The sequence below is a fragment of the Lissotriton vulgaris genome, chromosome 1_1, assembly GCF_964263255.1.
Source record: "Lissotriton vulgaris chromosome 1_1, aLisVul1.2, whole genome shotgun sequence".
NCBI classification, from domain to species: Eukaryota; Metazoa; Chordata; class Amphibia; order Caudata; family Salamandridae; genus Lissotriton; species Lissotriton vulgaris.
In genome coordinates this window covers 1103669297-1103695778 of record NC_141685.1, presented here as the reverse complement: position 1 = coordinate 1103695778, position 26482 = coordinate 1103669297, and the positions used below count along the sequence as shown (strand labels likewise).

The 26482-nt window shown below is 45.3% G+C and overlaps 1 protein-coding gene across 2 annotated transcripts in view; it reads left to right on the top strand.

Annotated features, from left to right (window-relative positions):
- LOC147748681 (A.superbus venom factor 1-like) overlaps positions 1–26482 on the top strand; it is a 1130076-nt gene that overhangs the window by 109576 nt on the left and 994018 nt on the right. For both annotated transcript variants that reach the window (XM_086963555.1, XM_086963554.1), the window contains exons 6-7: positions 15892–15974; positions 16526–16613. In XM_086963555.1, the coding sequence (XP_086819681.1) occupies positions 15892–15974; positions 16526–16613 (171 nt within the window). The remainder of the gene's footprint in view (positions 1–15891; positions 15975–16525; positions 16614–26482) is intronic.

The following is a 26482-nucleotide window of genomic DNA, read 5'->3' as shown; positions in this document are numbered from 1 at the left end:
AAGTAATCTACAAAGTAATCAACTATATTTATATAGAAAACCCCATTGAGCTCAATGCTAAATTGTGTTTAGAATTGTGTTGCCTACTGAAACCCCTGTACCTATTGGGTTTACAAAGTTTATTGCCTTTCTGCAAAGTACTCATCTGAGACCTCTCATATTGAGAAAAGTATATTTTGATATCTGTTGGTTCTAAAAATAAAAAACTATATCTTTGATATAAAAACAATTGGCCTGGAGTTCAGTCTTTGAGTTTGTGAAACCTTTTGCTGACTGAGTGTGTACAACAAATGCTTTACACTGTCCTCTGGTACTGCCTTACTGCTCGACCAGGCTACCACTTTAGAGAGTAGGGTCACACCTGGCTTTAACCTTTGTTATACCTCTGGGGTTTGTGGACTCTATACACACTGTACCTTACTTTGGTCCAGTATATATAGAGTCACTTTCTCACATTATGCTGCATCTTCAGCCGTCTATTCTACCAAATTGCCCGGGGTGCAAAAGGCAAACGCAAACTAGGCTGTACCCAGAGTTTGGACTAGCCTGTAGTGGCAATCAGTCGATACCCAAAGGGCGGGTCAGTTTGTGGGCTGGTGTTTTAGAGATTTGTAGACCTTTTTTGTGGTCTGGAAGGCCATTTTTTGCGTTGCTGTTCCGGATGTTACCGCAAACATTGCTTGCAGCAAGCACAAATGCATGAATTCTCCCACACCTTGCAAAAAAAATATACAACTTGTCTTTACAAGTTCAAAATTGCCCTATTTACAACTAGGGGCCTGTTTTATTCGGGTACCTGGATATATATATTCTGTCTCAGTGTGACCCTCACTGAGCCCCTGTCTAAGACCTCCAAATTGTTGAAACAAAATCTTGACATGAGTTAAACAATCAGTTAGCTTCAGCAAAGAGGGGAAGGGCCATGGTTTTTGCTGCAAAAACATACACACCTAGCATGCCATACACATTGTCTCCTGCACCTACACATCTTCTAATAGCAGCACCCTGCCCCCAGTCTGATTTTCCTGTGGTTCGTGTTTGCCTGCAATGACAAAGATCATCTAAAAACAGTGGAATACAACATACCCAATAAAATCGCAGTGGTTCACACTGAGTCAAGCATTTCCTTAAGCTATTTTTTTTATTTGTTATAACCCACACTCAAAAGCAACCCCATCCATTTAGCGGACCAGGATTAGCAAGGCAACAGAAAATTTGCCAGCTCAAGCCTTCCACTGCAGGCTGAATCAGTGTCGGAGTGAAAAGACAGCAACACACTCATGCAACCATACGCTACTACTCTTTGATACTAAATGTGGTCACGGATAACTTCTCCGAGTCATGGTTGCTGCTCCCTTTAACCACATCCTTTTCCTGCTTTCCCTCAGATGAGTTCTTTCTTCTCTTACAATCCAGCCCAGGCGCCCTCAGCAAATAGCTGAGGTGCCCCGTTAGTTGTTCCATGGGCAGAAGCGAGCCAATGTTTAAGTCCGTTGTTTGTTCTGCTTCTGAACCAAGTTATGACGTCATCAAGAGGTGCCCTGGATGGGAAATGTAATGCCTCTTTTCTTCTCCTCCGCGCTCAAGCACACCACTTTGCAACCTGCCCACCCACCTCTGGAGTAAGATGGAATTGGTGTAATTTCTAGCAGCAGAAAAAGGGGAATACCCAAATTATTTGGACTGATTTACTGTACTGACCCCTTGGAGAGGTGTTGAGTTGTGTGGACATTGGGCAGGCAAGAAGTGGACTGACCTGCTGGCAGTCCTGGACCTTTTTGCTCTACTCTGGGATGAACATTTTGGAGAAATTCCTGAAGTTTTAGGTGAGGTGGTTGGAGTTGTACATTTTAAGCGATTTGCCTGTGTTATTGTGTATAAGCACTGGGCAGGTGGGAAGTGGGGATTGACCTGCTGGTGGTCCTATACCTTTATGATCTACCCTGGGAGAGTATGTGATGTTACAACGCATGCCATTACAATGCATGCTGTTGCAACGCAAAACTTTAACCCTGGGATGCTGGGAACTGAACATTTTAGGGGGGAATCTCCAGGAGACAGGTACCCCCGGCAGGGATGGAGCCCTCTGCGGTGCCCTGGTTGGTATGACACTGCGGTTATTGACCATCCCTCTGAGAGACGAGGGTAAGTGTGAGTTGCCACTGAGGGATGCTTGCCAATAATACCCGGAATGCCCTTTGGTCAGAGCTTGGGAAATGGATAAGGAAAAGGGGCCTTCTGACACTATGCACCATTATATTGCTTGTGCAATCTTTACTCTAATTTTTGTGCCTGTCTTATGACCTGGAATTTTCATAACTGTAATGTCTGTTTAACTATGTTTCTTATGTTTTCTTTGCTCACTGAAGCGGTCTTTTAATAAAGATAATGGGCTACACCTTGGTTCAACCACAAGCAAAGTTTTCTCTCACCTGTGAAACTTTTTCAGTGAGGGGGAGCAGCGACTTGCACATGTGAGTGCACTAGGATGAGGGCATGCTCGATTGAAGCAGAGGCGAAACCTAGCTCTAGCAGGACACACATTCAGGAGCCCCTGTAGACATTAAGTGGAGCAGGGTGGCATTGGGTATCCTTGCATTGCCAGAAGATGCAAGTGTTGATAAGAGGTGTTGATAAGCCTGTGTGAGAAAATGGCCAACTTTGCTTCTGAAAATGTCAGGAAAGTGGGGGTGCAAACTATGCACATTTCAATACATTTTCAGTTTCTAAATGTTGAAACCACAAAAAATTGACTCGTCTGGAGAAAAGAAATCCACAAGGTGACTTTTAGATAATTTGCTTTGTAGAATAGTTTGCTGACTTTACACCCTGCCCAATTGACTCCTCTGAAATAATAACAACAATTTTGAAATTAAATGATTTAATAAATAGCTAAATAATGACTATTACCCAACTAAGCTAATAAATGTATATTTGGACCCATCCCTACATTTGATCTCCTCGTATACATACAGTCACTCACTAACCCTGCTATTGTGACTGACATTTTTTAACGACACATGCACTAGATTAGCTACTTATTACACATGATCCTGAAACACTTCCTTCACAGATCACCCACCCTCATAAATCCAGCAGACAACTACAATAACACATTGATTACGATTTCTGGCCCTCAGTCTGCTATGTTGCACTACAGACTTAAGACAACAAGCATTGGCATAGCCAACAGGTCTCGCTTTTGGGACCTCATAAGTATTTAGTTATGCAGCACAATATCCTTGGTGCAACAACATTAACTGTTGCATGGTTAAACACTTATAAGGTCCCCAAGGACCTTATAAGTGTTTATAAGGTGCTATTGGCAATGCCAATGCTTATTTAGTACTTGTGCCCTGCTTGAAGGGGAAGGGAATCCTTTAAAGAGAGTATTTTTCTCTTTTTGAAACTCAGGAGCAGCAACATTGTGGTGGTGTCATCAGGGCTTTAAATCAAATCTTTTTCAATATTATACACAAACCATAGTTGCTGCTTATTTATCTAATGCAACTAACAACCATTGACAAAGGTAATAGTCGTGACTTGGGGTAAGTATGATGTTACTTGTTGTAGTATCATACATCTGGGTGCATTGAGAAAAACATAAAAATACCAGTCAGGTGGCACACTATGCTCAGTTTTTTCATCCCACTTAAAGCCCTGTGTTTAAGATATGATGATTCCCGAGTGCGAGCGCCTAGAAGCCCTAGTAGTGAGGGAAAGCGGGTAGGAGCGAGGATGCCCAGGGTGCTGGCCTGGAGGGGGAGAGGGCGGCTCCAGGGCTGTAAGAGACAGGCACACCCTCTCCAGAGCCAAATGGGGCCAGTTCAGTGGCCTATGGGACGGACCTAGGGTGAGGCCACTACGGCTCTTGACATCTGGGGCGTGGTGAACTCGGTCGATGAGAGGGGCCAGTAGTCAGTAAACACAGAGGCACGTGACGCTAGTCAGTGGGTGAGTAAGCTTGTTTGGGATAGAGACAGCCGGGGGAGATAAACAACTCCGAGGTAGCGACTGGCGAATTGGACAGGGAGTGACAGGGACCAGTGCAGGCTGCTGTAAGCTCCTCGGCTGGGGCCGAGGTGGAATTGAGAGGGGTTGCCGTAGCACCCAGGGTTTGGGTAGGCTTATTTGGGAGCACCGGAGTTAACTTGTTACCTCACCCACAGGAAGCGGGTGCATAGGTGCCAAAGTGTGTTGGGTTTCGTCGTGAAGTTCTCTGGAGCCTGGAGGTGAAGATGCTGCAGGCGGCCAGGAGAGAAGAGTCCGGTTGGATCCAAGGGTGGATCGAAGATGTAGAGTACCTGAAAGTAGAGGGGACAGAGTTCAGGTCACTAGCCAGTGACCAGAGAGGAGCCAGGAAGGAACCAGGCGATGTTGGGTTGCTATCAGGTGATGTCGAGGTGTTTGTCTCCGCTGCCACGTGGACCAGGAAAGATCGAGGACGTCCAGAAAGTAGTCACGGGCTGTCCCACAAAGGCTCTCGCTGTTGGCGGTGTCGATACTCAAATCGGAGTCACCAAGTCTTGGCAAATGCAACCCACGCAGGAATCGAAGATGTCGTCTGAATCAGACCAGGAAGGTCAGATCGGTAGCTCCTTTTCAGGGGAGCTGGGGCCAGTCTAGGGGAACCAGAGCAGCAGTGTATTTTTGATGGATCATCGTCACAGAGGCCACTAGCCAACGGGCAAGTGACCGGACAATGCGTCAAGCAGGAAAAGTGTAAAAGGGACCCACGCAGCACTCGGTGAGTGTGGAGAGGTGATCTTTGGAGCACAGGCTGCTCGGGGCTAGGGCTTCTCAAACCCTAAAGCACAGCATCGAGGGTCCTTCGGGAGCTGCACAGGAAGCACTTTGTCGACTTTTCAAGATGACCGGTCCCACGTCTCACGTCGCCTCCACGGGTCTAAGCTTTGCTAGGACTGTGGATCGGGCTGTTGGAAGTCTGGGAGTTCAGGTCTTGTTGGTCTCTGTTGTTTGAGCTCTGGCGGGAGCAATGGCAAAGAAAGTCTCGATGTGCTGCTGGTGCCTGATTGCACACGGTGGCCACTCCTTGACCACAAGGGAGATTCTTCAGTCTTCTACGTCGAGCAGGATGTCGAAGGGTCCAGAGTTTTGTTTCAAAGTTTCAGTCAGGATGATCTAAGTTGCATTGGCACAGCTCCTACCTTTATTCCAAATCAAGGGGCTGGATCACCTGCTAGGTCCCTCCTATGGTTGGGACCCAGGAAGGGGGTGATTACACCTCTTTCCCTTTGTCCAGTTTCACGCCAGAGCTGGGGCTGGAGTGCCCCAGCACTGGTTTGAACTGGACTTTGCATGGGACACCTTCGTGTGCCCCAGGCAGTGTCTAGTTTCATTCAACCCTCCCTGCTACAATCCACTATCTCCTGTCTGGGGTGGTGTGACACCTCCCTGTGACAGGAAACCTATTGTCCAGGCCTCCCCTGCTGGAGTTTCAGTCAGCAGCAGGAGGCCAGACTTGTGTCTGTGGCAGGAGCATCTATTTTGTGATGCTGGGGCTCTGGTTAGATTTAACCGCGTTTAAGCAAAGTAACATGTCTTCTCCCTCTAGAAGGGTGGAATGCTACCCCCATCACCAGGACTGGTGAGGGGGTAGTATTCCAAAGCGTATGACACCTTACACGACATGTTTTGATAAAGCCAAACCAAAGTTAGCAAGTAACCGCAAGGATTATAATGCACTTAAGAGTATATGGGATGGCAATATCCCAGAACAGCTAAGGGACTTGGTTCCGAAAGCTGCAGACAGGCTCAGCTCATGCTAGAGCACCATCTCACATAAAACCAAGCACTCTGCCTCCAGGATTGTTAAGGCGTGCCATAGAAGTGACTTATAGGTGTATATGTGTCCAGATATATGTTTAGATATAGGTATACTATATCTAAGCAAGGGGTGATTACACGACCTTGCCCCAGCTGAGTGATCAGCCAGTTGTGTCAGTTTGGATAGCCAATAAGAAAAGGAGAGATTCCCTTGAACAGGACTGAATTTACAAAACTCCTGTTCAAGGGAATCTCTCCTTTTCTCATCGGTTGGTTAACCCTACTTCCCTTGATTTTTGTTAAAGGGTACCTCTCATATTTTCCTCCAGTTTGGTTAGCCAGCCAGGGGTGGCAAAAGATGTGCTGCAGCCCCTGGTAGGCCTTGGATACACCTATGCCCTGGGTACCTATGGCACACTGTACAGGAGCTGATAAGGTGACCCAATACCCAATTGGTGATGTACCTAAAGTACATGGTTATGAAATTAGAGAGAGAACAGCAGGCTGTGGGTCTGATTAGCAGGCCCACAGCCACATTAAGTCGAAAACCAGTGAAGCAAAAAGAAAAAAATGGGGTGACCATTGGAAAGCAGACCCTACTCTCCTACATATCAACCCCCCCCCCCAAACGCAGGGACATTAAACTTAACCTTGACCAGATAAGTCTTCATGTTCTAAGTGGAAGTACCTGGAGAGACCATCTGCATTGCCATGGTCAGTCCCTGGTCTGTGCTCCACTGTAAAGTCCATCCCCTGTAGGGAAATGGACCACCTGAGTAGTTTGGGATTCTCAGCTTTCATCTGATTTAGTAGCCACAAGAGGGGCTTATGGTCTGTCTGAATTCTGAAGTGAGTGCCAAACAAGTATGGTCTCAACTTCGTCAGGGCCCAAACCACAGCAAAGGCCTCCCTCTCAATGGCTGGCCAACGTTTCTCTCTAGGGTTCAGCCTTCTGCTTATGAAAGCAATGGGCTGGTCTTGACCATCTACATTAAGTTGTGAAAGCACAGCTCCCACCCCCAACTAAGAAGCATCTGTTTGGACAATGAACACTTTGGAGTAGTCAGGACTCTTTAGGATAGGTGCAGAGCACATGGCCTTCTTCAGGTCATCAAATGCCTTTTGACAGCTAACTGTCCACTGAACCTTCTTTGGCATCTTCTTAGATGTCAGATCATTTAATAGTGTCACAATGGACCCATAATTCTTTACAAATTTCCTGTAATACCCAGTCAGGCCCAAGAAAGCTCTGACCTGAGTCTGGGTGGTTGGAGGAGTCCAGTCCTGTATGGTCTGGATCTTACTCTCCAGTGGTTGAACCTGACCCCCACCTACCAGGTGGCCCACGTACACAACCTTGCTCTGCCCTTTCTGGCACTTGGTTGCCTTGATAGTTAGGCCTGCCTTTTGCAGGGCCTCTAAAACCTTCTTCAGGTGGATCAGGTGATCCTCCCAGGTGGAGCTGAAGACAGCAATATCATCAAGATAAGCTGCACAAAAGTCATCCAACCCAGAAAGGACTTGGTTCACCAACCTTTGGAAAGTGACAGGTGCATTCTTCGAACCAAAGGGCATTACCACAAATTGATAATGACCTCCAGGGGTTGAGAATGCTGTTTTGGCCTTGGACTCCTCAGCTAACCTGATTTGACAATAGCCAACTGTCAAATCAAATGTGCTCAGAAACTTGGCAGAAGCCAATCTATCAATGAGCTCATCTGCTCTTGGAATGGAGTGAGCATCTGTCCTAGTGACAGCATTGAGACCTCTATAGTCCACACAAAACCTCATTTCTCTCTTGCCATTTTTGGTATGGGGTTTTGGCACAAGGACTACTGGGCTGGCCCATGGGCTCTCTGATGGCTCAATCACTCCAAGCTCAAGCATATTTTGCACCTCAGTCTTTATACAGTCCCTGACATGGTCAGGTTGCCTGTAGATTTTACTCTTCACAGGCAGACTGTCACCAGTGTCCACCTCATGGGTGAACCAGTTAGTCTGACTAGGTGTCAATGAAAACATGTGTCTGAAAGACTGTAGAACCTGTCTGCAGTCCTGTTGCTGCTGGTCAGTGCGGCTGCCATCTAAGGCCACACCATCAGCTGAACCATCATCAGGGTTATGGGATAACAGGTCTGGGAGAGGGTCACTCTCTTCCTCCTGCTCCCCATCTGTATCCATGAGCAAGCCCATGTTTGCCCTGTCCACAAATGCTTTTAATCTGTTTACATGGAGCACCCTGTGGGGGCTCCTAGGGGTGCCAAGGTCCACAAAGTAGGTGACCTCTCCCTTTTTCTCAATTATGGTGTGGGGTCCAGACCATTTGTCTTGGAGAGCTGCTGGAGCCACTGGCTCCAACACCCACACCTTCTGTCCTGGCTGGTACTCAGTCAGCACAGCCTTTTGGTCATGCCAAGCTTTTTGGAGTTCTTGGCTAGCCTCAAGGTTTTTGGATGCTTTCTCCATGTATTCAGCCATCCTGGAGCGGAGACCAAGTTCATAGTCCACTATGTCAAGTTTAGGCTTTTTGAGAGGTAACTCCCATCCTTCCTTCACAAGACACAGGGGACCCCTTACAGGATGTCCAAACAAAGGCTCAAAAGGGCTGTAGCCAACCCCCTTTTGTGGGACCTCTCTGTAAGCAAAGAGAAGGCAGGGTAAAAGGATGTCACACCTTCGCCTAAGCTTTTCAGGTAACCCTTTTATATCCCTTTTAGGGTCTTGTTAAATCTTTCAACAAGCCCATTGCACTGTGGATGGTAGGGTGTAGTGAACTTGTAGTTAACACCACACTCTTTCCACATTGCTTTTAGATATCCAGACATGAAGTTTGTACATCTGTCTGAAAGAACCTCCTTTGGAAAGCCCACTCTGGAGAATACTCCAAGTAGGGCCCTTGCCACAACAGGAGCTGTTGTGGTCCTCAGGGGTCTGGTGGCATAATCCACTACCACCAGTATAAATCTGTGCCCAGATGCTGTTTGGGGGTCCATTGGTCCAACAATGTCTATCCCCACTCTTTCAAAGGGTACCCCCACCACAGGTAGTGGTATGAGGGGGGCCTTTGTGGTGCCACCTGATTTGCCACTGGCTTGGCAGGTGGCACAGGAGTGACACAACTCCTTGGTATCTTCTGACATGTGAGGCCAGTGAAAGTGAGGGGCAAGCCTGTCCCAGGTTTTGTTCTGGCCTAGGTGTCCTGCTAGAGGAATATCATGTGCCAAGGTTAGAAGGAAGCCCCTAAATTGCAGAGGTATGACAAACCTCCTGGCAGCACCAGGCTTGGGGTCTCTAGCCTCTGAATAAAGGAGCCCATCATCCCAATACACTCTATGGGTACCTTGAGCATTCCCAGCAGCCTCAGCAGCAGCCTGCTGTCTGAGGGGTTCAAGAGAAGGGCAAGTTAATTGAGCCTGCCGCAGGTCTGCCCTTGACGGTCCCCCTGTCCCCAGAAACTCAACCTGATCAGGTTCAAGCTCTTCCAGGACAGTCTCCTCTTGGATCACAGAATCAGCCTCCTGTGAGGACTGATCCTCAACTTGGGGCAAGTGGGAAGGCACTGCCTTTACCCTCTTGCTCTTTCTCTTGGGTTGTGTCTGGTCTATTGTTCCAAGATCCAGCACAGGTTCAGGTAAGCACTTTTTGGCCTGTGACCTGGTCACAGCAAGGACATGTGCTGAAATACCTAGCATCTCTGCATGAGTCCTGTACTCCACTTCTGACCACATTGAATCCTCTAGATCATTGCCCAAAAGACAGTCAACTTGGAGGTCTGCACTTACCACAACTCTCTTGAGGCCAGTTACCCCTCCCCAGGAGAAGTTAACAATTGCCACACTATGGGGAGTAGTGATATTGCTAGCATTGGTCACCAGATAATTATCACCCAGAATAAATTGTCCAGGGTCACAAAGTTAGGTGTCTGGCACATGTGTCCCTGTAGGCTTGAGCCACTTTACCATTAATCAAAGGTGTCTGCCTGTACTTGCCCAGAGTACTGGGACTCATAGTAAGGGACATATCTATGTCCCCCTCACAGATCAAGACTGCCTGAGTAGGAACTCTGACTAGGCCAGGCTCCATCTCAGTACCCATGGTTAAACCCACTATAGCTTTATTTTGGGGGCCACCACTTCTGACTGTACTAGGGGGTGCAGTTGCCTTAGGGGCTGCAGTGGAAGGGGCTCCATCTTTCTTAGTACACTCACTAAACCAGTGAGAAACTATCTTACAGTAATTGCACCAAGGTTTCTTTGGGCCTTCAACCTTCTTCTTTTATCCATTTTGGGACCCCCCTCCTTAGTATTATTTTTGGGGCCTAAAGAAGACTTCTGGTCTTTTTGTTTCTGATCTCCACCCTTCTGGTCTGCCTTCTTTTGATCACCACCTTGGTTCTGGGGTTTCTGCTTAACCCTGGTTCTGACCCATTTGTCTGCCTTCTTTCCCAATTCTTGGGGAGAGGTCAGATCTGAGTCAATCAGGTGCTGATGCAACAACTGGTTCTGGCAATTATTAAGGATCTGTTCTATCATTATTAGATTGTACAATCATGTATAGTTTGAAACTTTACTTCCCAGCAACCAACCTTCCAGAGCCTTAGTGGCACAATCAACAAAATTAGTCCAGTCCTGAGTCTGAGCTTTTTGGGTATCTCTGAACAACAACCTGTATTGCTCAGTGGTTAGGCCAAACCCTTCAATAAGAGCACTCTTCAGGACAGAGTAGTTTTTAGCATCCTCAGGTCTAACAGTGAGGAGCTTATCTCTCCCTTTTTCTGAAAAGTAGGGAGCCACAAGATTGCTGCCCACTGATCTTGAGGAACCTGCTGTACCATGCAGGCTCTCTCAAGAGCAGTTATCCATTTGTGGATGTCATCCCCACTTTTGTAGGGGGGCACAATCTTACTCAGGTGTCTATTGTCAGAGGACCTGTCTTTATCCTTAGGGATACTGCTGCCACCAGTAGAATCTAATCCACTTAACTTTTGCTCCCTTGCCAAAGCAAGTTTAGCTTGGGCCAGGGATATCTCTTCCTTCTCTATCTGGAGTTGGACAGCTCTCATCCTAGCCTCATGTTCCTTTCTCTGGGGGGAAGTCATTCCCCTTTGAGATCCTCTGGAGGCATTAGACTGGTCAGATTCTCTAGAGGGGGATCTAACCCTTCTAGTGCCAGGGTAAAGTCTACTGCTAGGTCTGGAAAGGTGTGCCACCTCTCCGTCCCCATGTAGGCTTAAGTTGGTCCTGCTCAGTCTTCAGACTTGAACCTGGCCATTCCCCTGATCATCCAAGCCATCTCCATCCTCATCATCGTCTACCTCGTCAGGCTCAACTTCTGGGGTCTGGGTCTCATCTTCGCTGGGGGTCTCTTCTCCTATCTTTCCTGAAGGACCTGTCTCAGTCTTCTTTTCATGATCAGCTTTCTCTAAGATAGCTATGAGGATAGGGATGGTGGGGTTGTGACCCCTTTTCAGCCCCCTTGAAGTGCATAGGGCACTCAAGTCTTTGTGGCTGAGTTTTTCATAACTGGATGGTGCCTTGGGAGGGTAACCCACAGGTAGAGAACTGGATGGTTCACCTGTGCCAGGCATGACTAGTGAGGTGTAAGTGGTGCACTTACCTACACTATTTGTTTTCCTACTTGAACCTCTCTAGAGGTTGTAGTCAGGGTGTGCTAAGCCCTTTGGTCTACAGCCACTAAATTCAGTAGAACTTAAGTATGCTAAGCTTTGTTTATATGTACCTATGGTACTTGATGTGATCTTTCAAATGATATTGTTAAAGATTGCAATTGGTAAAACAAACAGCGAGCTCAAATCCCAACCGCTGCTGGAAGTTGGCCTGGTATATGATGAGCACTAATTCTAGTGAGCACCTTGTACCAGTCTAAACGACCCTCATGGTGATTGGTTATAAGTCAACCTTATAGACCAGCTATCCTAATGGTAGCGTGGACAAAGCAGGCTTAGGCTAAACACAAGAGGTCATGTGAAGCCAGCTGTTTTACCATATGCAATCCCTTTAATACCAAATGAAAGGACACCACACAAGTTATATATTATAAAAATATATGTATTTATTACTAGAATAATCCCCTATACTCTTTATGAGCACAGAAGCACAAGCGTTAAACAAAGAACACAGTATAACATACAATAAGCTGCACAATTATGGATAGGCCGGGTGGCCACTCAAACCATATATTAAGAAAGTGGTATAAGAACCACGTCACGAACAATGAACAGGCCTAGGGCCTTGGGAATCACTGGGCCTACACTGGACTGATGAAGGTTAGGTCATAGGAGGCCCACTGGATACGGGTGCAGAGTCTATAGGCAACCGCGTTTACCATACAAGTCAATGGTGCGTAAAAATCAGAAAGTTATAGGTTTAGGAGTCTTCTGACTGGACTAGAACTTAGGCACTTAAAACTAGGACACTAGAGGTGTAATCCCCTATGGGAGCACTGGAGTTAACTCGTTACCTCACCCACAGGAAGCGGGTGCATGGGTGCCAAAGTGTGTCGGGTTTCGTCTTGAAGTTCTATGGAGCCTGGAGGTGAAGATGCTGCAGGCGGCCAGGAGAGAAGAGTCCGGTTGGATCCAAGGGTGGATCGAAGATGTAGAGTACCTGAAAGCAGAGGGGACAGAGTTCAGGTCAATAGCCAGTGACCAGCGAGGAACCAGGAGGGAACCAGGCGAAGTCGGGTTGCGGTCAGGTGATGTCGAGGTGTTTGTCTCCGCTGCCACGTGGACCAGGAAGGATTGAGGACGTCCAGAAGGTATTCACGGGCTGTCCCACAAAGGGTCTCACTGTCGGCGGTGTCGATACTCGAATCTGAGTCACCAAGCCTTGGCAAATGCAACCCATGCAGGAATCAAAGATGTCGTCTGGATCGGACCGGGAAGGTCAGATCGGTAGCTCCTTTTCAGGGGAGCTGGAGCCAGTCTGGGGCAACCAGACCAGTGGTGTAGTTTTGATGGATCGTTGTCACAGAGGCCACTAGCCAACGGGCAAGTGACTGGACAATGCATCAAGCAGGAAAAGTGCAAAATGGCCCCACGCAGCACTCGGTGAGTGTGGAGAGGTGATCTTTAGAGCACAGGCTGCTCGGGGCTTGGGCTTCTCAACCCCAAAGCACAGCGTTGAGGGTGCCTCAGGAGCTGCACAGGAAGCACTTTGTTGACTTTTCAAGATGGCCGGTCCCACGTCTCACGTCGCCTCCACGGGTCTAAGCTTTGCTAGGACTGTGGATCGGGCTGTTGGAAGTCTGGGAGTCCAGGTCTTGTTGGTCTCTGTTGTTTGAGCTCTGGCGGGAGCAATGGCAAAGAAAGTCTTGATGCGCTGCTGGTGCCTGCTTGCACACGGTGGCCACTCCTTGAGCACAAGGGAGATTCTTCAGTCTTCTACGTCGAGTAGGATGTTGAAGGGTCCAGAGTTTTGTTTCAAAGTTTCAGTCAGGATGATCTAAGTTGCATTGGCACAGCTCCTACCTTTATTCCAAATCAAGGGGCTGGATCACCTGCTAGGTCCCTCCAATGGGTGGGACCCAGGAAGGGGGTGGTTACACCCCTTTCTCTTTGTCCAGTTTCACGCCAGAGCTGGGACTGGAGTGCCCCAGCACCGGTTTGAACTGGACTTTGCATGGGACACCTTGTGTGCCCCAGGCAGTGTCTAGTTTCATTCAACCCTCCCTGCTACAATCCACTATCTCCTGTCTGGGGTGGTGTGACACCTCCCTGTGACAGGAAACCTATTGTCCAGGCCTCCCCTGCAGGAGTTTCGGTCAGCAGCAGGAGGCCAGACTCGTGTCTATGGCAGCAGCATCCATTTTGTGATGCTGGGGCTCTGGTTAGATTTAACCACTTTTAAGCAACGTAACATGTCTTTTCCCTCTAGAAGGTTGGAATGCTGCCCCCGTCGCCAGGACTGGCCAGGGGTAGTATTCCAAAGCATATGACACCTTACACAACATGTTTTGATAAAGCCAAACCAAAGGTAGCAAGTAACCGCGAGGATTATATTGCACTTAAGAGTATATGGTATGGCAATATCCCAAAACAGCTAAGGGACTTGGTTCCGAAAGCTGCAGACAGGCTCATCTCATGCTAGAGCACCATCTCACATAAAACCAAGCACTCTGCCTCCAGGATTGTTAAGGCCTGCCATAGGAGTGACGTATAGGTGTATATGTGTCCAGATATAGGTTTAGATATAGTTATACTATATCTAAGCAAGGGGTGATTACACAACCTTGCCCCAGCTGAGTGATCAACCAGTTGTGTCAGTTTGGATAGCCAGCCAGGGGTGGCAAAAGATATGCTGCAGCCCCTGGTAGGCCTTGGATATACCTATGCCCTGGGTACCTATGGTACACTGTACAGAAGCTGATAAGGTGACCCAATACCCAATTGGTGATGTACCTAAAGTACATGGTTATGAATTTATAGAGAGAACAGCAGGCTGTGGGTCTGATTAGCAGGCCCACAGCCACATTAAGTCGAAAACCAGTGAAGCAAAAAAAAACAAATGGGGTGACCATTGGAAAGCAGACCCTACTCTCCTACACTTATGGATGGGCAGAGGTAGCACTGAGAGAGAGTGGGGCAATCCCCTAGGGTTTGGACAGGGCTGTGGGCTGAGTGAGGTAGCACCTGAGACAGGGTTGAAGTACCTCTTGTGGCAGTGGGCGTGGTGGGGCAGGACAGTGCTTAGAGTCTTAAGAAAGTGCTACACCAAATAAAACAACAGGAAACTTTGAAGGCGTTCTTTTGTTAGAAGTATGTTCAGTAAGAAGAGGGTTTCAGGCTTGAGGCTTGTGAGCTGAGCACTCGGATAGAAACACGAATTGCGGATTTACCGAGTGGGGAAACAAAAAAGAGACCCTGGCAGGGGGAAACAAAAATGAGACCCTAGCAGGGAGGTTTTTTTCCTTTTGGAAGTTATACTAAATCTACAGTGGGACTCAAGTCGCTAATTTTTTTAAAGTCACAGAATTCGTTTTTCTACCAGCCTCCGATGCAGTCATTTAGCTGGCAGAGATGCGATCATTGTCACTAACTGATGCACGTCACCCAGCGCCGAGTCTGTGATTCACATTGACTTGTCTAAAGAAATAAGATCACAATGTAATGACTGCTCGGTAAACCTCTTTTGTCAACATAACTGCAGGAACATTTCCATCTTCAAGTGACTGCCCTGTGATTATTCACCATCTCTTCTCGGAGGGGGTGACGGGCGAAGGCTGGTGACAAGCCAAACTTCTGTCAGGTGTGATTACTCATGTCTTGGAGGAAAACCATATGATTTTAATTATCAATAGTGCACTTTGCATTTGAAAACCAGCCCTGTTACTCTGAGGATCGCCCAAAGTTATTTATTAGTAGGAGATCGAATGTTGTCTTGGACATATGAGATGCGGCCAAAATTATGCCATATTGTCTTTTTGCATGGCGCTTATGCTGCTCAGAATGGGTGGGGATTAAATGAGACTGTAGAAAGATTGTGGAACTTACAGACACCTTCGGCAAATCGTTGATCATCCTTTCCATGAATAGTTAGCCCATAATGTGGCAGATCAAAAGTCCAACAAAAGAAAGTCATCGCGATCACTGTGAAAGCAAAGTGATTGTGATTGCGATGACGTGCTGCTAAAGCACGCGAGGGATGCGCGTGCAGCAACGCACTCGCTTGTGCGTGTGAGAGTAAGCTGGTGGCCGCTTTAGTAGCATTTCTAAAAGCCGCTACTAAATGTCTCTCCGAGCAATGCATGCGTGCTGACTCAGTGAGACCTAAATATGACAGATGGCACGTTAGCGCACCTCTCTCCTCATCACACCTGACACAATAACACCTCCCACATAGGCAGCACTACAATCTAGCATTCTTCCAGTCAAGCACAGTCTAAAGTATAGCATGTTACACTTCCAATAATGTGCGTCAACCTATCGTCAGAACCCTGACGCTGTATATTAATGCAATTACAATTCAATGCAATAAACATGATAAAACTCAGTCAGGTCTCTCATTAGGAAGATGTGTGAAAATGAATCTGAAATCCAAAATAAAAGTTAAGGCAGCTGTAACATGCACAAGTCTTCCTTTTCAGCCTGGGAACATGGACAATTATAGCCCGTTTTCAAGATTCACCTCTGCAAAAATATACCACACAGTTTGATGTCAAGGAGTATGGTAAGAGCACTCCAGGATATCCTTTCAATGATGTGTGTAAAGAATCAATTTAAGTTTAGTAGAATCAAAAAATGTAGCAGTAAAAATGTTGAGACAAAAAAGTGGCAACTAACATTTATTTCTATGTGAGGTCACAAAAAAGTGTACTCTCTTAAGATTCTTACTTTTATATGGTAATACATATCTTAACTTCATCTAGTCTTCACCAAGTCCTATGAATAGATACATCTAACTTACAACAAACATGCACACATGTCATTTTGTCATCATGTATTAACCCTTGTCCTACCCATTATCATACAGATACCCCAGAGCTTACACGTTTACCTTAATTGACTCTTTTATTCATATCCAAGTCCATACCCTAACCCTCATCTCAACTCTAACCCTTTACCCAAACCATTCACCCTAACCATTCCCGATTTATATAACAACTTCCTATGATTTTTTGTTACTGCAAACCTTTACCTTGTCGATCTCTTTCTACGGGGGAGAATTGCTGTCAAGAAATTACAACATACCAACACCTTTACTGTCTGTTCCTTCTGCAGTGCTGCCCAGTTTTGAAGTTTCCATAGAACCAAAGATTCCGTTTTTCTATGTTGATGATGATGAAGTGCATGTGGACATCAAAGCAAGGTAAGTTCTTGGTGGAAAACAGAGGCAGCTTGTTTCCAAAACCCTTGTTTGTTGTGGCCCATATCTTTGCTGTGCTTGGTTGTTCGACCCAGGCAAGTAAGAGCCTGGCACATGTCACAGATAATTATATTTAATAGGTGTTAGAACTTTTCAACACAGGCTTTGCACTGGTGTATATCTTGAGGAGAAATCTCTGGTTAACAGGTATATGTTATGTTTGACAATTCCGCACCCGCCCTCGACACCTTTTTTACATTTACCTCATCTCACAACCTTTTTTGGTGGGAAGTGAGACACTATTGGTCACCTGAGATTGTTTAAGGGTAATGCCCAGGTTTCGTGTTGCTGAGGGAGGCGGGGTGATTTATACTGCATAATCTTTGAATACCATTTGATTCTTTATATTTACAGCACCACCATTGTTGCTATTGGCCTTTGTAGAAAAAACATGAATAGTGTGCCTAATACAAAATAGGTTTACCACGTGAATCACATACAAAAAGAACTGAGATCAGGAGCTCATTCAAGAATGAGAGCAACTTGTGTGACGTTTCCCCCAGTTTGTACTGACGGGTTACCCCCTCCTATCTGGAATATTCCTGCATTACCGGAGACATTTTTGTCTATGCAATGTGAACAATGTGAAGTATTTACACAGTCCTTTTGAAAAATAATTCTATCAGTTCTTGCTTGTTCTCAAAGTTCTATTGAAGAACATCCATTGTTACCTGGTCTGTTATCAATCAATCAATCAGTCATTTGTTAAGCTCACTACATACCCGCGAGGGTCTCAAGGCCTTATCAGGGTCCTACTGGAGCATTGGTCATTTTATGCTGAACTCCCACCCGAGTAAACAAAGATTTTAACCAGTGTCACCTCAAATTTAAAAAAAAAACAAATTTTCATATCATTTAGATGTAAAACTCAAAATATTGCACGCACTTTAAACACAGCTTCTTGAACAATTTCTTGTAAAAAATGTAGACACAAATAGATATTCAGTGCTGCTTTCAATTTGATAAGAGATATAAAATTTCAACAATAGTTTAGGGCATTTTAAAAGAAACATCAAAAATACTGAACATTGATTCTTTTCCACTCAGTATTTCAAACTAAGGGGAGACAAGACTGTTGGGCCTGACCTTCTAGGCAGGGTCACCCCCAGATTGTTGCCTTCTGCTACAAACGTCCTTTATGTTGGCATTATGACTTTGTGCTCTCCCCCATTCCCCCCAATAACCAGTGATAAAGTGCTTGTGCTCTCTCCCTAAACATGTTAAATTGGTATATACCTAATTGCTAATTTAATTTACATGTAAGCCCTAATACATGGTGATACATGTACCCAGGGCCTGTATATTAAATGCTACATGTGAGCTACAGAACTAATTTTGACACCCACCAAAGTAGCACTTTAAAATATGCCTACTAGCCTGCTACCGAAGCTGTTCTGTGCAGTTTTAAAACTGCCATTTCAACCTGGCAAAAATAAACCTTTTGTCAGATCTAATCCTTCCATTTAATACGTACAAGTCACCCCTATGGTAGGCTCCTAACTGTCCCTAGGGCACGATGCATGTTATTTAAAAATTAGTATATGTTTAAGTTTTACATATCCTCGTCGTTTTTCACTGTTGTAAAGCGATCTTTCCCATTGTCTAGTACTGTGTTGCTGGATTACATTTAATAATGTACTAACTCCAGATTGGAAGCAGATAGCGAAATAATACTTGGGATCTTTTGAATTGTAATTTTAAATCCTCTTCAATGGTAAAGTCAGATTTTAAGCCACAAGTCTAGAAACGCCACTTTAAAATGTTGTAATTTCTGTGCCCAAATCAACAATGCCTTTCTGCCAGTTGCCAGGGTCACAGGACAGTGGCTGTCTCTCCTGGGATGGGTTGTTTATTCCTTCCACACATGGGGACAAAGGAGCTTAGGGGTCTCAGGATAGGCCATCCTGGCAGGATGGGCTAAGAGGACTTTTACCCAGCCTTGAAATACATTTCAAAGTACCATGCCTGCAGTACATACAAAGGACTTGTAAACTATCAAGAGTATGTATTTCCTATAGAGGAAAGTGTACCTAGGCATGGGATTGTCAGGATGGGAATGAGCTCCATTGATCCATCATTGACCTCTTGATCCATCAGGATAATTGCAAACTTCACATTACCACATAAAAAAACAACTTATAGCAATAGTGTGCTCCATATAGGAGCCATCATCCCAAAGCGTTGCATGATAATCTGCCTTTTGGGCAATTTTTAAGATTACGTGCCAACTGAAGCAATATCCAGGATTATGACAAGCAATCACAACAATTAGCTGTCAAAGTGGAGGCATGCCAGTACCCAGTCATTGCATAAAAACTGCACAAAACATGAAAAAAACTACAATAGGGCGGCTTTACTGGACCTGCACACAAGACCCATGAGAGATGTACTGGCATGTGTGACCACATTTTCACCAGAGTCCAATGTACTTCAGAAAATCATCAAAAAACATTGGGCCATTTTGCAGACTACTACCTGCCAGGTTCGCTTTCAAAAGAACAATCAACCTGAAAGACTTGTTGATCCATACCAGACTAGGCAAACCCACACGACCAGCACAAAGGTCCTTATGGGACCGTTCTGCATGGTGGGACACTTCCCTTGTGGATCTTGTAAAGTATGTACTCTTACTGACATCACAAAAGAAATACAGTTGTGCACAATGAAAAAATGGGAACAAACAAGACATACAAATTGCAACACCAAAAACTGCATCTATTTGATCACATGTCCGTGACATATGAGATATGTAGGCATGATGACTAGAGCAGCAAAAATAAGAATTATGGAACGCTGAAGTAACATACAATGTGAAAAATCCAGCACTAAGATACGTACACACTACCTCACAATGGGCCATTCTCCAGATGACGTCTGCTGGACAATATTGGAAGCACACCCACACATGAATAAGAATACACTGTTAAAAAAGGAACAGAATTGGATTATTCATTTGTCCGCCCATTTTTGGTCAGTTATTTATTCCCTTGGATAACTTCACAGTGGAAGTGCTCCTCCAGTGATCCCACCCATATCGCTTTTAGATCTATAGGTGTAACTTTAGTCTTTCACTACTTTCGTGGTGTGGAGGTTCTCCAGGGGCATGTATTTGTCATTGTAACACATGCCTCACCTTTATCATATGTGTGTGTGCTGTCTTTTATGATATGCAGTGACATGTTTGTTTTTATGTGTTCTAGGACGATTTTTATTGAAAAATAAGTATTATCCCCACCATTATTTGGTTGAGTGATTGGCAATCTCCACCTGAATCTGAATCTGACATATTAGAGATACCTTTCACTGTGTAGATTAGGATATTTCTGCTCCTAAAGAGTCGTTGTTTGATCTCTTCAGACATATCCCAGGTGATAAACATGTTGACCCATCAATAATTTACTTACCTATCGAGGATCATTGTCTCCACTAATAGCACACTTCATTTTCAATTGGACATAGTGAGCTCATTCATTAAATTGTATTGACCTTGGGACTCAATTGCTCTATTTTAACACACTCTCTTTTTTTCACACTCATTATCACCAATCTACACTTCTAGCCCACACACCCCACTTCATCATACAGCAACCAGCAAAAAGATCTCCTGCAAGAGACCCTTCGCTGGTCCCCGCCAGGCATTGCAGCGCCGGCCCAACGAGGAGCTGCCCAATGATGAAGCATTAAAGATAATGGTGTAACCCAGTAACCCTCAGAACCTGAGTAGATGTTCTAAGAAAACTAGTGGTTCTGTCAGGGATTTCAACTGATTTGTAATAGGTACTTAATCATTTAAAAACAATATGTTTCAATCATATACTGAAGTAACACACCAAAAGGAAAAAATAATTTCTGCCAAAACAACTAAATTCCTTTACTTGGCACTTTTTGTGTACATATAAATCAATGGACGACTGTCAGAGACATAAAACACACATTCCGCGTATGAGCCAATGGCTGTGTAGTACAGGTAGTGACTTTTAGTGATCTGTGTCAAGGTGCTGTACAGGGGTGACTTAAACAACGTATATAACACACAACAAAAAATATTTAACATGTGGGTCCACTATGCAGTGCATATATCCCTATGGAAGATACTGTTCTTTGCACAAGCAAGCAGTTCCGGACGTATGAGGACATCTCTTTTTTCTCCATTCAATTAATTTGATCACCTTGGCGGCGCCGCTCTCCATTAATTTCACCAGCTGGTGAAGGAAGAATTTTGACTTATACTGACCACTATCTATGGAAGTGAGTTGGAGGTGTCGGGTGACACCTCCCTGAAAATTGCTGCAAAGTTGCACACGCACCTTTATCATCTCAACTCGTTTAGCTGTAACTCTCCCCCTGCCTTGATGAAAACCCGCCTCTGATGCACATTATTCAGCACAAACGTTAAGGGTCGAAACGTCAATGTTGTTGTATCTATGAGTCCACACAATACCCTGACTTGAACAAAGAACAGTATCTTCAATAGGGATATATGCAATGCATTGTGGACTCACATGTTAAATATTTTTTGTTGTGTGTTATATATGTTGTTTAAGTCACCCCTGTACAGCACCTTTGATTTGTATATACACAAAAAGTGCCAAGTAAAGGATTGTAGTTGTTTTGGCAGAAATTGTTTTTTCCTTTTGGTGTGTTACTTCAGTATATGATTAAAACAGATTGTATTAAAGAGTTAAGTACCTAATACAAATCAGTTGAAATCCCCGACAGAACCACTGTTTTTCTTAGCAGTGATGAAGCATGACACCCAGTTGGGTGTGTGAGGGCTCTTGCTCCTATTGGAGCACATTCCCATTCTGAAAATCACGTGTCTAGATACACTTTCATCTATTCGAACTGCATACTCTTGTTGGTTTACAAGTCATATTTAGGAGCACATGTGCTGGACCTTATTGCTCCTGGGTTCCCTCTTCCATTTGGATATATGTACATACAAAGACTCCAGGACTGCTCTTGCTTTTGCCCATGCAGGCAGTTAGGAGCTCAACCCAGAAAGGAAAGAGGAACCGTGCAGTACTAGTTTGGGAGTAGGCCAGGGGTTGCACCCCCACAAAGGCTGGCACTGGGGATTAAAGGTGGAACTCTCAGACCCCAAATCAGATCACTTCTGAACCTGTGGAATACTCAGGAAGACCGCCCTGCTGGTCGAAGGACTGTTTGGGGGGCATTAGGTAATATGACAGTAAGATGGCCGCCACCTAGCAAGGCTCTGCTGGCCGAGAAATCAATCCGACAATCATCCCTTCTCAGAGGACATGTCAATCCGGTCTTCCATACAGCTCTGGCAGTTGACAGCTGCCTGAAGCTGTTTGGCCCTTTGTTATTGCCCTGGGCGTGGCTCCAGAGTATCCAACATCAAACTTGTGGGCCCAGATTGAGGGCTGGTCAGTGGGGGCACTGGACCTGAAAGCCCACACTCCTGGGTGACTCTTTTGCCCTGTCCTACCCCCGTTGACTGTTGGCAACTGACTAAATTCCTGTTACAGGTTTGGACTGCAGCTGGCTGCTAGGCTTAAGTGGCTAGCCCTTCAGACAGGCCCATCCTGGTAGAGCTGTGGCTCGGAGCAGTGAGTCACTGATAAGCTGCGATCCATAGCAGCTGGAGGGTACCTCAGAGGGAGGTGAAGCCATTGGGAGCTGGGCCTTGGTGGACTCTATCAGGTGACCCTACAACTGGGTCCGGGTAAAGAAGGGCCCACCAAAGCCATTGGTTGCATCCCTTCAGGTGGTGGCACACCTAGGAGGGGCTTATTTGTGGCACTGCTGGGCTCCTACTGCAGGCTCACACTGGGGAGGCCCGGTTTGATCTGGTGAATATGACTGGAGTATCCTCAGACCTTCAGCGAATGCAGGAGGAGGCACTACATGGACATTGGAGGCCGGGTCTGCTCGTGTCCCCAGCACCTTTTTGGTAGCATCAGGGGAGGAGCAGGACCTAGGACCCACCCTTTGTGGGTGTTACAAGTGAAGCAGATGTGCCATCAGGCACTGCACCATTAGCCAGTGGCACAGCTCCCACTCTGCTCATAATGTGGAGACATGACAACAAACAGCCCAATTCGACATTTGACAACAAGCACCACTCACGAACAGCAGAAGAGCTGGGATTTGGGGTGCAGGAAGAGCCCCATCTGGTGCCACCATGGTAGACCAGGACATACAAAATATGCTCATGGACATGAAAAATAGTCTCCACATTATTGACTCGCGAATGGACCTTCTCATGAACAGAAATGACCACATTAGGAAGATGGTTGATAAGCAGAAAGACTGCGTCAATCAACTAGACAACTGCACCTCGAATATTGAAGATATCCACATTCTGCCGGTGAGCACCTCCTTTGCATGGAAGACCTTACGAACAAAAATCTAAAAGTGCGGTCCAGACGCAACAACCTTCATATTGTTTGTAGTCCCCAAATCTACCGCCGTGGATGACATTAACATTTATGTAGAAACCAACTTTTGCTCTCTCTTTGGCGATGCACTTTCTCCTGTCTTCATAGTAGAGTGTTTGCATCCCACATTGGGCCTGCACCCTCAACCTGGGGCACCAGCACATCCAATAGTGACCTTACTTTTGCTTTTGCTTACCCGTACTTGAGCAAATTATTTATCGCACGCAGAACTGGTTTTACCCTATCTCGAGGATGTAATTAGACTGGCCCCCCTCCTGCTGTGGCTCTCTATTTGGTCATTTCAATGTTTACAACTTAACCAGGTGATCCTCAGGGATTGTTTAAATCTGGATTGCACCAAAAGAATGTTAAACTATGTTAAGAACACTATGTCTGACTTAGGTCTGATATGTGGAAAAGAAACAAAGACAAATCAACTAAAATTGCATGTAGCCTTCTTCCCACGGCCAAAGCTATATTACATTCACATCTCTTGTTTGTACGAAACCCACAGCATAGATATATATTGATCAGATTTAGGATGAACTACATTCCGTTAATGCTCGGTTTCCCAGCTAACATTTATTCTGTGAACGATTTACCTCCATGCCCATGTAATAGTAGAGCACCTCAAACAACGCTACATATTCTCTTGTTTTGCACATTATATGTTCCCCAAAGGAAAGCTCTGTTAGTCCCCATGTTACGGAAATACACTGTTACTCAATATAAGCCTGTACTGCACTTTATACAACAGCTCCCAGATCCCTATATGTGTTACTCTCTTGCTTCCTATTTGTGGACAGTGGCCTGTAGAAGACGTTTAACTTTATAATTGCATTTTTAATGGATTATTTTATCTGAAACTGAAAAATTTATGGCCTTATTTTATATGGTGTAAGTTTTATATAGATTTTATTGAGGTAATGGCTTTAACTTGTTTTTTATCTGTACTTTTTATGCTTTGAAAAAATTTGAAATAAGGTATTTTTGCCTGACTGACTGACCTACTTACTAAACTACAGGGACAGGGTTACTATCTTGAGACTTGTCAAAGTACGTCAGACGGTTAAATATAAAGGGAATACCATCTCCCTGTACTCTGATTTTACACTTGTGGTACAGGCTGGCTATTGGGAGTTGCTGCCTGTGAAGCTCCTCTTCCTCCCTGATATACAAGGCTAAATTACATATAAAGGGAACGGCAAGATACATTACTCGGCTCTCAACTCAGCGACAAAACTCTTCTGTAAGTTGGACACCCAAAGCAGAGACCACAGCCTTCCTGGGTCTGCAGCCAATGGACATCTCACAGACAATGAGTGATTGACATTCTGTTTTTGCCATACTGAAACCTCAACTGCTGTAGTGTGACAAATGGTGAGGCTACTTCAGTGCAAATAAAGGCTGCAGATCATAGTTGGTTATAACTGACAGGTGCACATGTCACTATTGTGGTTTTTTGTTCATGCATGTGGCTCCTTACTAATTGTATGACAATCTAGCCCTCATATGCCGCTTCTTTCCTCCCTCGGGCATCCAGTCCTGTGTCAACTGAGATGTACGCTTGCCCCCCTGGGATGTTTCCTTTTGTGATTAATGCGAGCGGAGATGTTAAGGTTGGTGGGGGGTGGCTCGTGGTATTTCAACCAGTTGGAGTGTTGATATGGGTGGGTTTTATGTTGTTCTTTCCTTGTTACCTTACCATACAGCGTGTTTTTCCTGAAGCTAATCCTCCATTTGTCACTACATATACCCACCATAAACAGCCATTTTGTACTGACTCTAATTTATAGGATCTCCCTTACACCTGACAGCTACACTAGGTGTTGGAGCTGAAATATCCATAGGCTAAAAGGCCAACGCAAGGCACAATCTTAATAGGCGCTACATTGACATCTACTTTGTACAGGAGCTGCATCTGACCAAAGGAAAAGCTTCCATCTTCGCATTGGATGGATAGCAGATATGCATATTGCCATACATTCCAACTACATTGAAGGCATGGCCATTCTCACCTGAAAAGGCTTGCTGTGGCACATGCACTCAAGTGCTTAGTGATAAAAATGGCAGATTATCCTACATGGTACATTGCAAGGCCTTTTGACTACACAGGCCTCCATCTATCTAATGTGGACAGCCATGACTCCCTTGCAGTGGTCTACCAACTGATCACTAGCGTGGGCCCTGGGTAGGTGTTTTGCAGGGGAGACTTCAATGTGGTACTTGACCAGTATGAAGACAAATCCATTGACACTAGAAGCCCACTCACAGGGGCCCAGCTACATGCACTCATGCAGGACACTATTGACATATGGCGGCTAAAGAACATCAACAGAACATAGGGTAAATGCATTGCCTCCACACATAACATCTGGTCCAGAATTCATTATTGGTTAGTCACCAGAGACACAGTTGCAAGGATCACCACAATAGACAATCCTGTCAGGACCTTATTAGACCACACCCCTGTCTTTTAGACATTTCTCTTCGTAACACTGGTACAAGGGCTTTCTCATGAAGGCTTCCCTCAAATGCAGTCAGAGATCCTGTCTTCCGGGACAAAGAGCAAAACAAAAATATTTGAGTAGTTTTCTCATTACGCGGATTCTCTATACTCCCCCCAACACCCTAGGAAGTGTTTAAAGTTGTTCTTCACAGAGACTGCATAGCTAAACAGGCCATGGTACTAAGGGCACTGTGTACCCAGCTGACTCTTCTGGAAACTGACATCCCACACTAGAGCGTAACTATTTTCAATCTGAGGACACAAATATAGTTGCTACTCCTAAGAGCACACTATAGGAATATGAGTAGGCAGCGATCAGGGAGACACACTATTTGGGCAAGTAGGCGGTAGGTGGACGCTATGGAGAGGGAGACAGAGAAAACAAAACTCTGGCAAGGCTACTCCATAATCCTTGGGCCGGTGACTATATCATGGAACTTATTGATGAACAACAGACAGTCCACTCGAGTCCAGATGATATCCTTCCCACTATGACCCTTTTCTAAACTGACATATTTCACATCAACAGTAAATTGACTGGAAGACACCCGTCAGCAATACCTTGAAGTGCCTTTCACAGTTGAGGACATAGTACAGGTCATCCAGAGTATGCCTGGGAATAAAGCGCTGGGCCTGGATGCATTAGCTATTTCCTTTTTTAAGGAAAATGCCCAAATTCTTGCTTCACATTTGCTTGCGGTATATGAGGAATGAGTCAATGAGGCATGGATCATGCATCATTACCTGCGTGAACCTGTAATCGGCAGCCACCAAACCGATATGATTCATGTTGGCCACTCTCAATTATTAATGACAATAAAAACATCCTTGAAAAGTAATTACAACCCGTTTACTATCTCTCCTGCCAGATATCACCACATCTGACCAATCCAGCT